Source organism: Lithobates pipiens, unplaced genomic scaffold, assembly GCF_037356315.1.
Source record: "Lithobates pipiens isolate NorthernLeopardFrog02 unplaced genomic scaffold, aLitPip1_a1.2 Scaffold_18, whole genome shotgun sequence".
NCBI lineage: Eukaryota > Metazoa > Chordata > Amphibia > Anura > Ranidae > Lithobates > Lithobates pipiens.
Window position 1 is genome coordinate 232883314 of NW_027507758.1, and position 13486 is coordinate 232896799.

The 13486-nt window shown below is 41.6% G+C and overlaps 1 protein-coding gene across 1 annotated transcript in view; it reads left to right on the plus strand.

Moving 5' to 3' along the window:
* LOC143986696 (plasminogen-like) overlaps positions 1 to 11866 on the plus strand; it is a 174111-nt gene extending 162245 nt beyond the window's left edge. Inside the window, exons 15-16 of the mRNA XM_077485104.1 lie at positions 8624 to 8769; positions 10730 to 11866. Coding sequence (XP_077341230.1) covers positions 8624 to 8769; positions 10730 to 10891 — 308 coding nt within the window. The 3' untranslated portion in view covers positions 10892 to 11866. The remainder of the gene's footprint in view (positions 1 to 8623; positions 8770 to 10729) is intronic.
* The last annotated feature ends 1620 nt before the right edge of the window (positions 11867 to 13486 follow it).

Sequence of the window (13486 nt, forward strand, 5' to 3'; positions counted from 1 at the left end):
ATTGTATACTGTGTATGTGTGTGTGTGTGTGTGTGTGTGTGTGTGTGTGTGTGTGTGTATACTGTGTGGCCCCATAATCTCTGATTTCCTGGGGGCCCCATAATCTTCTAATGCCCGGGGGCCCCATGAGTTGTCAGTCCGCCCCTGGTGTGGAATAACAGATATCAAATAAAACGGTGGTGTGAGAGGTATATAATGGTATCCAGAACTGGGTGGATGCTGCCTTACTCAGAATTCGAAAGGAACTACAAGAAAAATTGAAATGGAAGGTGCACACACCTAGTGCATTACCATAAATGATTTAATAATAAAAATGTTTTATATAAAAGTGGGTACTCACAAAATGCAACTGACAAAAGGCCATAAAAACAATACATGGACATGCACAGAATACGGGGTACAGCTACCGTGTTTCGGGGCACACCCCCTTCCTCAGAGCTAGACTTGGTAATTTCAGACTTAAACCACACCCCCTTTAAGCCACACCCAATATTTAGCCCAATTTCACCGTGGCGCTACATGCACCAATGCTTTTTTATTTTTTAACAATACCTAGGTCCCAATTTTATCTCGCACACAGGCCCACGGATTTCATGATACGCCCCTGGTACAGAGCCCCGAAAAGTAGCGAGAATAATCGGCCACATCGATTAGTAAAAGCAGCACATATTGCACACATTACACTTGTTAGGCACACAGATAACCCCTTAATTGCCCCTAGATGTTAACCCCTCCCCAGCCAGAGTCATGATCACAGTGACAGTGTATAGTATTAGTACTAATCACTGTATTAGTGTCACTGGTGATGTTAGTGTCAGTTAGTCAGTTCCCACTCAGTGTCAGTTAGTGTCAGACTGCCAACTGCACTATCACAGTCCCATTATAAGTCGCTGATCACCATCATTGCTAGTTAAAAAAAAAAAAATATTCCAGTATCTATACCATCTATAACTTTCATGCAAACCAATCAATATACACTCTGCTACAAGACATGTAGCAGAATACATTGTGGCCTAAAGTTATGAATAAATCAGAATTTTTTAAATCACATTTAAAATGTCTTTTTTTTTTATTGGATATGTTTTATAACAGAATGTAAAAAATATATATTTTTTCAAAATTTCCATTTTTTTTTATTTATATAATAAAAAGTAAAAAAAAAACAGTGGTGATCAAATACCACCAACGGAAAGCTCTATTTGTGTGAAAAAATGAACTTTAATTTGCATATCGTGTTGCATGACCGCACAATTACCAGTTAACCACTTACTGACCAGCCGCCATCATTATATATTGACTTGGGAACTCTAGTTTGTGGGCGCTCGCGGATCTGTGTGGTTTCCCAGGCAGCCCATCCCCCATACAGTTAGACCACACCTGCAGGGAACACATTTAGCCCCTTGATCGCCCCGATGTTAAACCCTTCCCTGCCAGTGTCATTAGTACAATAACAGTGCATATCTTTAGCACTGATTACTGTAGTAATGTCACTGATTCCCAAAAAAGTGTCAAAAATGTCAGGTTTCCGAGCTGTCCGCCACAATATCGCAGTCCTGGTAAAAATCGTCCATCAATTGTAGCATCACTGTGTCCATCAATTGTAGCCTCACTGTGCCCATCAATTGAAGCCCCTGTGCCCAACAATTGTAGCCTCACTGTGCCCGTCAAATGCAGCCTCACTGTGCCCATCAAACGCAGCCTCACTGTGCTCATCAATTGCAGCTTCACTGTGCCCTTTATGAAGGGTTCCTACCATCCCTGTGCTGAGTTCCTAGGTCTGTACATCTGTGCCCATCAATTGCAGCCTCACTGTGCCTGTCAATTGCAGCCTCATTGTCACTATGCCTGTCAAATGCAGCCCATCAATCAGCTTCACTGTGCCCATCAAAATGCAGCTTCACTGTGCCCATCAATCAGCATCACTGTGTCCATCAAAATGCAGCATCACTGTGCCCATCAAAATGCAGCCTCACTGTGCCCATCAGAAACCAGCCTCACTGTGCCCATCAATCAGCGTCACTGTACTTAAAATGCAGCCACTGTGCAATTTTAGAGTGGGAGTGTTCAGGTGCATTGCTTTGTGCTACAAGGACTATCCAAAGCAAGCAAATGAAGCGTCTCACCTGCAATAACGTGATTGCATAGACGTTATGCTGCCCATAGACAGCTGTGTCGGGTGCCTGTATACAGTGCACTTAAAGGACCTTTTTTATATATATATATAAAAAAAAAAAAAAAAAAAAAAAATATATATATATATATATATATATATATATATATATATATATATATATATATATATATATAATTTTTTTTGGGGGGGGGGTTTGTTTTGTGACTAGCTTTGGGGGGGTCCCCTATGGATAGGCCGCCATTGGTCTTTTGTGTGATCTGCGCAAAGAGAGATCACACAAATACTTAAAAATATAACATTCATTAAAATAATTAATGATAGATACAGATAATATTAATATTATCTACAGATAATATTAATCCAACTAAAGATGCTGTTTTTGCCATGAGCCTCCCCATTAAATGGCATGGCACAGGTGACCACTAACGCATGCATGACTGCAAGCTCTAAAGACTAGACATGTATTACAAGCTGTGTGTGGTTTATATAGAGGTATAGCTAACTTATTCTCCCCCCCCCCCAACCCCCCCCCCAACCCGAGCAGAATTACCTTACATTCCTGAAAGTGGGCTGGCTTGTCCAGAATCAGTTTACAATCACACATTCCTTTCACATGACTTAACCAAAAGTAACTAGACTTTGTCCTATATAATCCTTAGCCAAGGCTTGAAGGCATTCTTAAATATTTGTGAGGCCAGTAGACAACTTTAACTAATGTGCAATATGCTATTTCCATATCAGCTAAAAAAAAAAAAAATTATAAGCATCTTGTGGTGTCTGCTGTTAGGCAGGGGTTTTGTGTTTTAAAGTTTAAACAGGTTTACTTAAAAGAAAACCGCGTACACACGCCAGATGCTTTAAGAAAAGGAAGCGTGCTGGTGAGCCTGCTCATAAGAGGGACGACTCCGGTGATGTGGGAAAGGATGCAGCCTTTCCTAAATAGGTACCCGGACAGGGAAGCAGCGGGGCTGTTTTCCACGGGTTTTCGGCAGGGATTCAGGATACCGTGTTCATTGGAAGTGATGCCGCCCATGGTGGGGAATTTAAAGTCAGCATTGCAGCACCCTGGGGTTGTGGTGGAAAAATTGGCGAAGGAGGTGATGTTGACCCTCATGGGTGGGCCGTTTTCAGAGAAGCCGATACGGGAAGTAATTGTGTCCCCTTTGGGGGTAGTGCCGAAAAAAGAGCCGAACAAGTTTCAGTTAATTCACAATTTGTCATCTCCGAAAAGGGGTTCGGTGAAAAATTTTATTTGATCCTGAGGCCTGCACGGTGTCATACACGTCGTTTGATGCAGCAGTTTGCTGGGTTAGGCGGTACGGTCAAGTGGTGCTGCTGGCAAAATCGGACATAGACTCAGCAATTTTTTTTTTTACCAAAAATATGTAGAAGAATATGTATCAGCCTAAACTGAGGAAAAAAATGTTTTTATATATTTTTTGGGGATATTTATTATAGCAAAAAGTAAAAAATATTGCTTTTTTAAAAAAAAATTGTCGCTCTCTTTTTGTTTATAGCGCAAAAAATAAAAAACACAGAGGTCATCAAATGCCACCAAAAGAAAGCTCTATTTGTGGGAAAAAAAGGACACCAATTTTGTTTGAGAGACACGTCGCATGACCGCACATTTGTCAGTTAAAGCGACTCAGTGTCGTATCACAAAAAGTGCACTGGTCTTTGGCCAACCAAATCCTCCGGTGTTTAATATTTGAAATTTTAATTTTCTTTCGTTTTTTTTTTTTTTGCATTTCTTTAGTGGCTTCCAAGTTTCTGACCTCAGCCTAAATAATGTCATACATCAGATGGAAAGAACTCCCTAAAACAACTAGGCGGGATTTTTTAGGCTCAAAGAGTATACAGACTGAATAACAATTAAATTAAAATATTTTATTAGTATCCATATTTAATAATGGAGGTATGATAAAATACAATACATACAATATATTACATAGAACAGAGAAAATGGCCGCATGACGCAAGTATAGTAGGTCACTATAGTTCTATACGCTCGTTCTTCAAGGTAGGTTTAGACAACTTTAGTAAATGTCTTATCGACAGAGAATGATCATACGCAGTGCGTGGGCCGGTAGAGTAAAAGCAATACTATAAGGTCCTAAAAAGTTTGTAGGGGAGTACAAATGCGCCCCACCCAGGCTTGGGTTAAACCCATGGGAAGCTGCACAGAGATAGCCGCACAGGGGATGGGAGAGGGGGAGAAAAATGATGATCCCAGACCTCATGAAAAGCCAGTTAGGTTGAATAGTATTTCTGGCACTGGTGGCAGTTTTAGATTTAATGGTCCATTCACCAAGTAAGGACACAATGAGACAGCTGATAGTACAGGGAAGATAATGAAATCCCAAAGGTATCTGTATAGAGGAGTCCTCCCTGCCTCGCGCGACCTATATGCAGACAGTCACCCAGTCATAAATCACATGCGTCTTCATGGGCATTTATTTTCTTTAATCTGGAGGAGGGAAGTAGGCAGGGCCGATCCTGGGCAGGTGTGTGGGCAGGTGTGGGCAGGTGTGTGGGGTGCACCCAGGCACCGCAGAGGTTACTCTGAGTTTACTTGCTACTCTGGTGACAGCAGCCATTGCTTCTAGCTACATACACTGCCCAGCGGTGTATGTACAGTAGTTTGATGTTCCGATCCTGGTGTCTGTCTCCCCCTTCTCCAGTAGTGTCCTGCACTCGCTGTGTGATCTGGGGGGGGATTTGTTTTGCAGTGAAGGTTCTTACTCCTTTGTAACAAGAAGTAATTAAAAACACAGCCTGTGTGTGTGTGGGGGGGGGGGGGGGGTAATCTGAGTCAGCAGCAACCCCCCAAGAGCTAACAGACATTTCCCAAACTGACACACAGCCCTATCTATATAAACAACCCCCAATCACTCTGTCAAGATAATGTGAACTTAAAGAGGAAGTAAACCCTTCCAAACAACTTGGACCTAGATTAAGGCTTACCTGTAGGTCCAAGCAATATCTCCTAAACCTATATGGTTTAGGAGATATTTGCCCGAAAATGGGCACCGCTGTCTACGGCGCATGCGCCGTAGACAGCGGCGCGCAGGCGCACTAAATGCGGCAAATCCAAGAATGGATTTGCCAAATTTGTCGACTCCCGTGCGCATGCGCGGGAGTGACGTCATCGCGGCTTCGCCGTATGACAGCAACGGAGCTGCGAGGCGCGACTCCCGTGCGCATGCGCGGGAGTGACGTCATCGCGGTTGCGCCGCTGTCATTGGTCGGAGCTGCGAGACGCCACCAGCAAGATGGACGCGGCGGACTACAGGGATCAGCGGCGACTTCGCTGGCTCCTGTGTCAGGTAAGTGACACATAATGGGCTACTATGCGATGCATAGTAGTCCATTATGCTTTACCTTTGCAGGGAAAAAAAGAGGAAGTAAACCCATCAGGGTTTACTTCCTCTTTAAGAGAAGTAAAGGATTCCTTTTTTTTGCAAATTTATACTTACCTAGGTGAATGTAGTATCGGTCTGATAATGTATCTGTCCCCCAGCATCTCTACACTGAAAACCTGAGCAATCTAACATCACTGATCACTTTGTTTTCAGAGCTTCCTGAGCCAAGAGCTGCAGACTGTTAGTCACAGCTCTCTGCTCTGCTCCTTCCTAACTCATTGGAGCACTGAGCTGTAGAGGGGCAGCCGATCCGATACTGCCCACTGTACAGGAGAGGAGTGTGGAGGGTATGACAACACCCATCTTTAAACCTTGGGGGCCCATAATCTCCTATTGCCCGGGGGCCCCCATGAGTTGTCAGTCCACCCCTGGGTGGTGCTGTAACAAAGTCAGACCTCCTAGACCAGGTCCTGTAGTAGAAAGAACATTGATTCAATGCAGTGAAATTGAATCAGTGTGATGTGTATCAGCTGGTCTAGGAGGCGGGACTTTGTGTTACAATGGCCACTTGGGAGATTCAAATCCAAGCTCCGTGACATCAGGAGATCATCACCACTCTGTGTGATCCAGGGGCATGATAAGCTGCAATTGGTGACCACTAGTGAACTGCAATTTGTGGGCACTGGTAGGTTGAAATTGGTGGGCACTGTTAAGTTGCAATTGGTGAGCGCTGGTAGGCTGCATTTGGTGGGCACTGATAAGGCTGCATTTGGTGGGCACTGGCAGGCTGCATTTGATAGGCACTGGTAGACTGCTTTTCGTGGCAAACTGATAAGGCTGCATTAGATGGGCGCTGGCAGGCTGCATTTGTTGGATGGTGGCAGGCTCCATTTGATGAGCACTGATAAGGCTGCAATTGGTGGCCATTGGCAGGCTGAAAAAAAAATATGTAGAAGAATACATATTAAAGTGGTTGTAAACCCTTACAAACCACTTTGACCTACAGGTAAGCCTAGATTAAGGCTTACCTGTAGGTCCAAGCAATATCTCCTAAACCTATATGGTTTAGGAGATATTTGCCCGAAAACGGGCACCGCTGTCTACGGCGCATGCGCCGTAGACAGCGGCGCGCAGGCGCACTGAGCGCAGCATTTCCAAAAATGGAGCTGCCGCGCGTGTCGACTCCCGCCGAATGACAGCGGCGGAGCTGCGAGATGCCACCAGCAAGATGGATGCGGCGGACTACAGGGGACAGCGGCGACTTCGCTGGCTCCTGTGTCAGGTAAGTGACAAATAATGGGCTACTATGCGATGCATAGTAGTCCATTATGCTTTGCCTTTGCAGGGAATGATGAAGAAATTTGTTTCTTAGAAAGAAATTTGAGGATATTTATTATAGCAAAAAGTAAAAAATATTGTTTTTTTTTTTCAAAATTTACGCTCTTTTTTTTGTTTATAGCGCAAAAAACAAAAAAACGCAGAGTTGATCAAATACCACCAAAAGAAAGCTCTATTTGTGGGGAAAAATTTTTATTTGGGCACAGCATTGCATGACTGCGCAGTTGTCAGTTAAAGCAATGCAGTGCCAAATTGTAAAAAGTGCTCTGGTCAGGGAAGGGGTAAAATCTTACAGGGCTGAAGTGGTTAAGGCAAGCCGGGGTCAGGACTGGAGATAAACAAGCTTAGTCAAGGAAGACAGGTCAAACATAGGTATCAGATGCAGATACAGGATCAGACTCAGGTAAAGCTGGAGATCAGACAGCAACTGCACTAGTATATTTTTTATATAGGCCATTTGACGCTAGTATTAATGGCTAACGTGCGTGCGTATTTTTGCGCATGTGCAAATTCACCTCTATGCATGCGTATTTGCCTCTGCCTAGGAGCTTTGGTTGCAATATGGCCAGCATATCCCTGACATGCAGTCTATGACCATCTCTTGTATCATGCCTGCAATCTTACCATCTCCTGTAGTATGTCTGCAGCCTCTGACCATCTCTTGTATCATATCTGCGGTCTCTGACCATCTCCTGTAGTATGTCTGCAGTCTCTGACCATCTCTTGTATCATGTCTGCAGTCTCTGACCATCTCCTGTATCATGTCTGCAGTCACTGTCCATCTCTTGTATCATGTCTGCAGTCTCTGACCATTTCTTTTATCATATCTGCAGTCTCTGATCATCTCCTGCAGTATGTCTAGGAGCTCTTTCTAACAGACTCTCTAACAGAGGTCCTCTCTGTGTCCATTAGAGAAACCCCCCTCCAGGTCCCATTAGAGTACTGTATTTTGTTTATTATTAAGAGATCATGGGAGGAGGATCCCAGGGTAGCAAAGACTCTTTAGGAGCACAGTTCTGTATTTGAGTCGTTGCCATAGAAACTTATGTAAAGGTGAGGAGTTAGTAAGATGCCTATGTGGGGGCGCTACAGAAATATCTCTGCTGGAAACCTTAGGATCGGCCCTGGAAAGAGTGGCTTTTTCTGATGAGCACACCCTCCTGCCTGCATGCTTGAGCTAAGGGCAGATGAATTCCAGGAAGTAAATGCTACATGAATCATCTGACCTTACCCAAGATGTCCATGATTAGAAGTGCTAGGAGGGTGCTTTTCAAAATGATTTCTCAACAAAATAAAGCATTAAGGCATGGGTGAATGAGTGAATTTAGGTTGAATATTAAAAATGAACAAATAGTGTTTTTCACTTTGTGGTGCTCAGCCTCAGATACAATTAAATTGTGCTTCAAAGCTGAACTCTAGTCAAACAGCTAAATACACAGATAAAATATATAGGGGATTATTTACAAAAGTCAAATCCACTTTTCACTGTAAGTGCACTTGGAAGTGCAGTCGCTCTAAATCAAAGGGGTAGATCTGAAATGAGTGGAAGCTGCTACTTGCATGGCATCAATATTGTAGCTTCATGTGATTCATTTCCTTCCTCTAGTTGCAGCTCTGCTGTACAGGAATTGCAAAAGATTGATATTGTGTCAAATTAATTTTGTATTTAAAATATACATTTAAGGATGTAATAACAAATACAGATCTCCATAAATTTTTGTTGTTTTTTTATCTACATGTAGTTCGGCTTTAATGTTTTATTATGTATCTATTTTTTTATTTATTCCAGGCATTGGTAAAACAGGAGTGCTCAGAGAATCTGCTGTCCCTGTCATTGAAAATACATTATGTAACAGCCCAGAATACCTTAATAACAAGGTGACAAACCGGGAGCTGTGTGCTGGCAACATCCATGAAGGAGATGGCAGTTGTCAGGTAAGAGGATTCTAACCTTTGTTCAGTTAGATCCCCTATTTATGGTGTTATGTAATATCTACACAAAATGGCAACTTTAATTTACTTTCCTTATATCAGTGCTACTTTTACAATATATAATAAAAACAATTAAAAATATTACTTACAAAATTAATTAAATACAAATAATCAGGTTTGTTGAAAATAATTTAGAAACTCCAATCAAGAGGCCAAATTTGTCATATGTTGTTTATTGCTAGTTTAAGCTGAGTGTTAAGGGGGGGTGCCTAACAAATGTTTTCAGTGCCTGGGGAAAAAACACCAAACATTAGGTAGGAAAAGGAAAGACATACTCGTCCACTTTTATGTGGTATTTTGTTGCATTGTGCTAGTCTGAACACTGCTAGCACTGTTAGGCATTCACTTCAATGGTTTTGGGTTTGCTGGAAAAGGACTGCTGGATTACTGACCAAAACAACCCAAGTTCCATTTGCATCCAGCACCCAAGACCATTGGAGTGCTGCAGTGGTGGCCTGTCCATTAGGGGCGCCCGGGCGCCGCCCCCTCTGTCACGCCAGAATGAATAGATTCATGCATTACATGAATCTATCCATGGCCGCTGTAGCCACCCCCTATTCAAGCGCCCGGTGCCTTTTCAGACGCTGGGCGTCTGAATTACAGCGGCGGGGGTGTTTTTTTAAGCACCTGATTAGAGCCATAGGCTCTAATAGGCTTCAAAAAGGTGAACTGTGAGCCCCTGAGCATTGCGCTTGGAGCCCACCCAGGTGTGTTAGAAAAGCAAATTAATATTCACCAAGACAAAGGAGCCGCCACCTGACCCGCTGCTCATCCCACCACCCGACAGCTCGCCACCATCACCCACTGCCTGACCCCCCACCAAGAAGGGGTAAGTACCAGGTAGTCAGCCAGCAAGCGGGCAGGTGGGGGGGTCATAGTGTCTGCATTTGATGGGGCACTGTGACTGCATTTGATGGGACACAATGGCTGCATTTGATTGGCAAAGTGAGGCTGCAATTGATGGCACAATGTCTGCATTTGATGGGGTTTTTTTTGTATTTTTCTGAATTTTTCAGTTTGTTTGCGTCTCCCAAAAAATTTAATTACAGACAAGGTGTTCTTACCCCCTCTTAGAAATAGCACAAAAGCGAAGCAAATTGCATGCAGGAGTACATCCTCTCCTATGTAGAGTTCCACTGCTTGCAGGCACTACCAGCCCTCCCGGCTGCTCTGAATATCTCCCAGGGCAAAGATAAAAATGGTTACACACAACTCTGCCCTTTTTAGAAAGCTTGCTACATGTGGCAGTCTCTCCCATTAAAAATCCCTGGGTGTGCTGATGTACTCACTCTGTCCTCCTTGCTCCCACTGCTCTCAGGCACGCATCCTGTTCAAACCGCTCTGCAGAATGGATCTTCCTGAGTCAGTCCGAGCCCACCCTGGAGATGGGCCACCCCTAGACTGCTCCTAGGCCACCGACAGCCTCTTCAGCACCCTATCTTCCACCTGATTCCCCTGCTAGCATGACTCATCCATATTTAAGGGCTGGCCTAGCTACCCTGTCAGAACAGTATGCCTGAGGATTGGCCAGCTTCCTCTAAGTTTGCATATCAAGCATCCTGGCCTCCACCCACTAACTTCTAGATGTTTCTCCAATCTTTCAGATCCAGGGGGAGACACGGGAGATCTGCCACTCTGAGTCATCCAGCCTGACCTGCAGTAAACCCTGACCCAGATTCAGACTCACTTTAGCATGAGTCAATAAATTTGAACGCACTATTCCAGTAGCACACTAGAGGATGCTACATTTAGTTGCAACTTCTCATACTTCCAAACTCATAAAATGTTGGGAGGGGACTGGGGAAAATCCTATATGACAATTAAGAGAGATACCATCTTCATAGAAACAAATTTTACACTTAAATGTATACTGAAAATTTTAAGCATTTCTCCTTTCTTTCAGGGTGACAGTGGAGGACCTTTGTCTTGCTTTGATGGGGAAAAGTATGTTTTACAAGGAGTAACCTCGTGGGGTCTTGGCTGTGCTCAGCCCATGAAGCCAAGTGTTTATGTACGTGTGTCTCGCTTTATCTCATGGATTGAACAGACAATGAAAGCAAATTAATGCATTAATTGTACTTATGTTTTATTCTAAATGAACAAAAGAGACTGTTAAGTATCTCAATATAACAAAACTAAATATGCTTTTTATCAATCAGAATGAACTTATTAGTAATATCATTTATTACATGCACATAGTTTTGATATAATTTCTGTTTCTTTTTTTTTATATAATCTTTACTTCATTATTAATACAACAGTTCATATACAAACTAGGAAGAATAACCAAAATACATAGAAACACAAACTACAGATTTTAGGTTGATTAGGTTGATCAATAATACATATATTACAGATTCATTAAAAAGAAATGCCCAAAGGAGAGAAAAAAAAATACTAAGAATGGGGCTAACTTAATTGCTAAATTACCAACACTATGGAGCCAAATAATCTATACCAAATAAGCATACATGCAAGATTTACAGAGACAGAAAAGCATATCCGCCTTGTTTTAGCCTACCATAAAAAACAATAATTTGTTCCCCCTTACTATTTATAAAACATATCCAGGTTGCTCATTTAGCCTGGAACTTCTCAAATCTATTTTTGCAGATGTGCACCCATTTCTCAGCCTCCACAATATCGTTGACTTGTTTCATCCAGTGTTCTATAGAGAGCGTCTGTGGCATTTTCCAATAAACTGGTATTATCTCCTTAGCAACTTCTTACAAATGAGGAATGAAACTCTTCTTATAGGCCCCTATAGAACTTTAAATATATATGTACTCTGCGCTGTGGACTCTATTGTAAATGGTTGCATTAGCTGCCCTGCACCTGTGAATATCACTAGAAAAAAATCCTGATTTTATTAAATGCTATAAAGTAAATGGTTTGGGTGTGGCGCTATTCCTCAAGGAATACTTTTCAGTTACAGTACAATCAATAACTGTGCACAATGCTACATATTTGCAAAAACAATATAAAGTGTTAATGTGCAAACATAAATAAATAAAAATCATTATATATCATTTTCAATAAAGTGTCCTTGTGCTTCTTAAATGTGCAATATTTTTTCAAAGTGCTATAGAGAAGAATATCATAGATTGTCTAATGGTTTATAAATTACCCCGGTAGCAAAGTGCAGTAAAAAGTTATTTCAAGTGTCGATTCTGTGCTCCCCTCTACACATCGCACTCACTGGCCATCCATGACCCCTTAATCTAATACAAACTAATCTAGGCTTTGCCTTTTGCCAAATGATGTTTGTGCAAATTTGCCAAATCTAAAAAAATAATAGTTATCTATGGGAGCTGAATGGGTACCATCTGCAAGACACATAAAACCTTTGGAAATGCACTCATTTGTACGATGTTAATTCATCCCAAGCAGGTAAACTTTGCTTTGTCCCAGCATTCTAAGATGCTCTTTATTAGCTGAAGCAGTGAGGCATAATTTTTCTCATATATCATAGACTGATGTCATATGGATACCCATATATTTAAGGGATAGTTTATTCCATGAAAAAGAAAATGATTGTTTAAAGAATAACTCAACTTTTGTTGAGAAAAAAAGGATTACCCTCTGAGTTATCTATGTACATTGCAAGGATTTTACCAAACTTGTTGCAGATTCCTACCTTTTTTTTATTCTGAAGAAATGGCTGTTTGTCAGTATCCATGTGCAGAGTGAATTTATTTGGGGTGTTTTTATAATTATCAATCAGTTGTTGCACTTGCAAGGCTCTAATGAGGAAATCGCAGGGTCTGCATCCCTGTAGATATGATTTCCCTTTAGGCGCATCTCCCCAAAAATGCATTTTTTGTTGCAGGGGATGCCAAAAATCTGACTTGTAGACTTCTGGGAAAATCAGTAAGCCAATCACACAAGCAAGAAATTACATATCTGGGAGGTGTTCTGTATACCATCTGTGTATATCGTATTGAATTTTATAGAAAATTGTAGTGCTGCAGATTAAAAAAATTACAATCTGATTTGTGTCACAATTGTATATGCTATATTGTTTTTGCTTTTTGTTATTTTCTTCCCCACAAAAGTGGAGTTAGTCTGTGGTAGATATAACTGCTACATTTCAGATTTATTAAAATGTATTTTGAAGTTTGACATGACTGATAAGACTCCAAAATCCTTTAAATCTGCCATTACGTTATGTAACAATACCAATTGGTTAGACGAGGCCAGTTTATGTACATGGCATGTCTCCCTACTCTTTCTCAAGTCTCTTGCCAGTACCTATTTTTTTCCTGTATCTGTCAATGAAAAAGGCAACAATTTTTCTCATAGCTCATTAAGACAGCTCTCATAGTCAAAATGTTGGAAATGTTTATGTCTATTCTCTAATAATTGTATCTCTCAGATCAGTTGCTGTAGCTTCTGGCATCTTTGCTTTTTATGCTGAGCACCTTGAGAGATCAAGACCCCTCTAAAAACAGTTTTATATTCTTCTCATAATACTGTACATTTTTAGAAACCTGTATTATTGATTTCAAAATATGATGCAGTAGCTTCAGAAACTGCTGCCAAGGCTGTAGGGTCCTCCAAAATATTGTATGAATGTAATAATTAAAAAAAAAAAAAACAGCAGCTGACAATCACACAACAGAACATTTGTGTAAAGACAATAGAAAATATTGCCGTACTG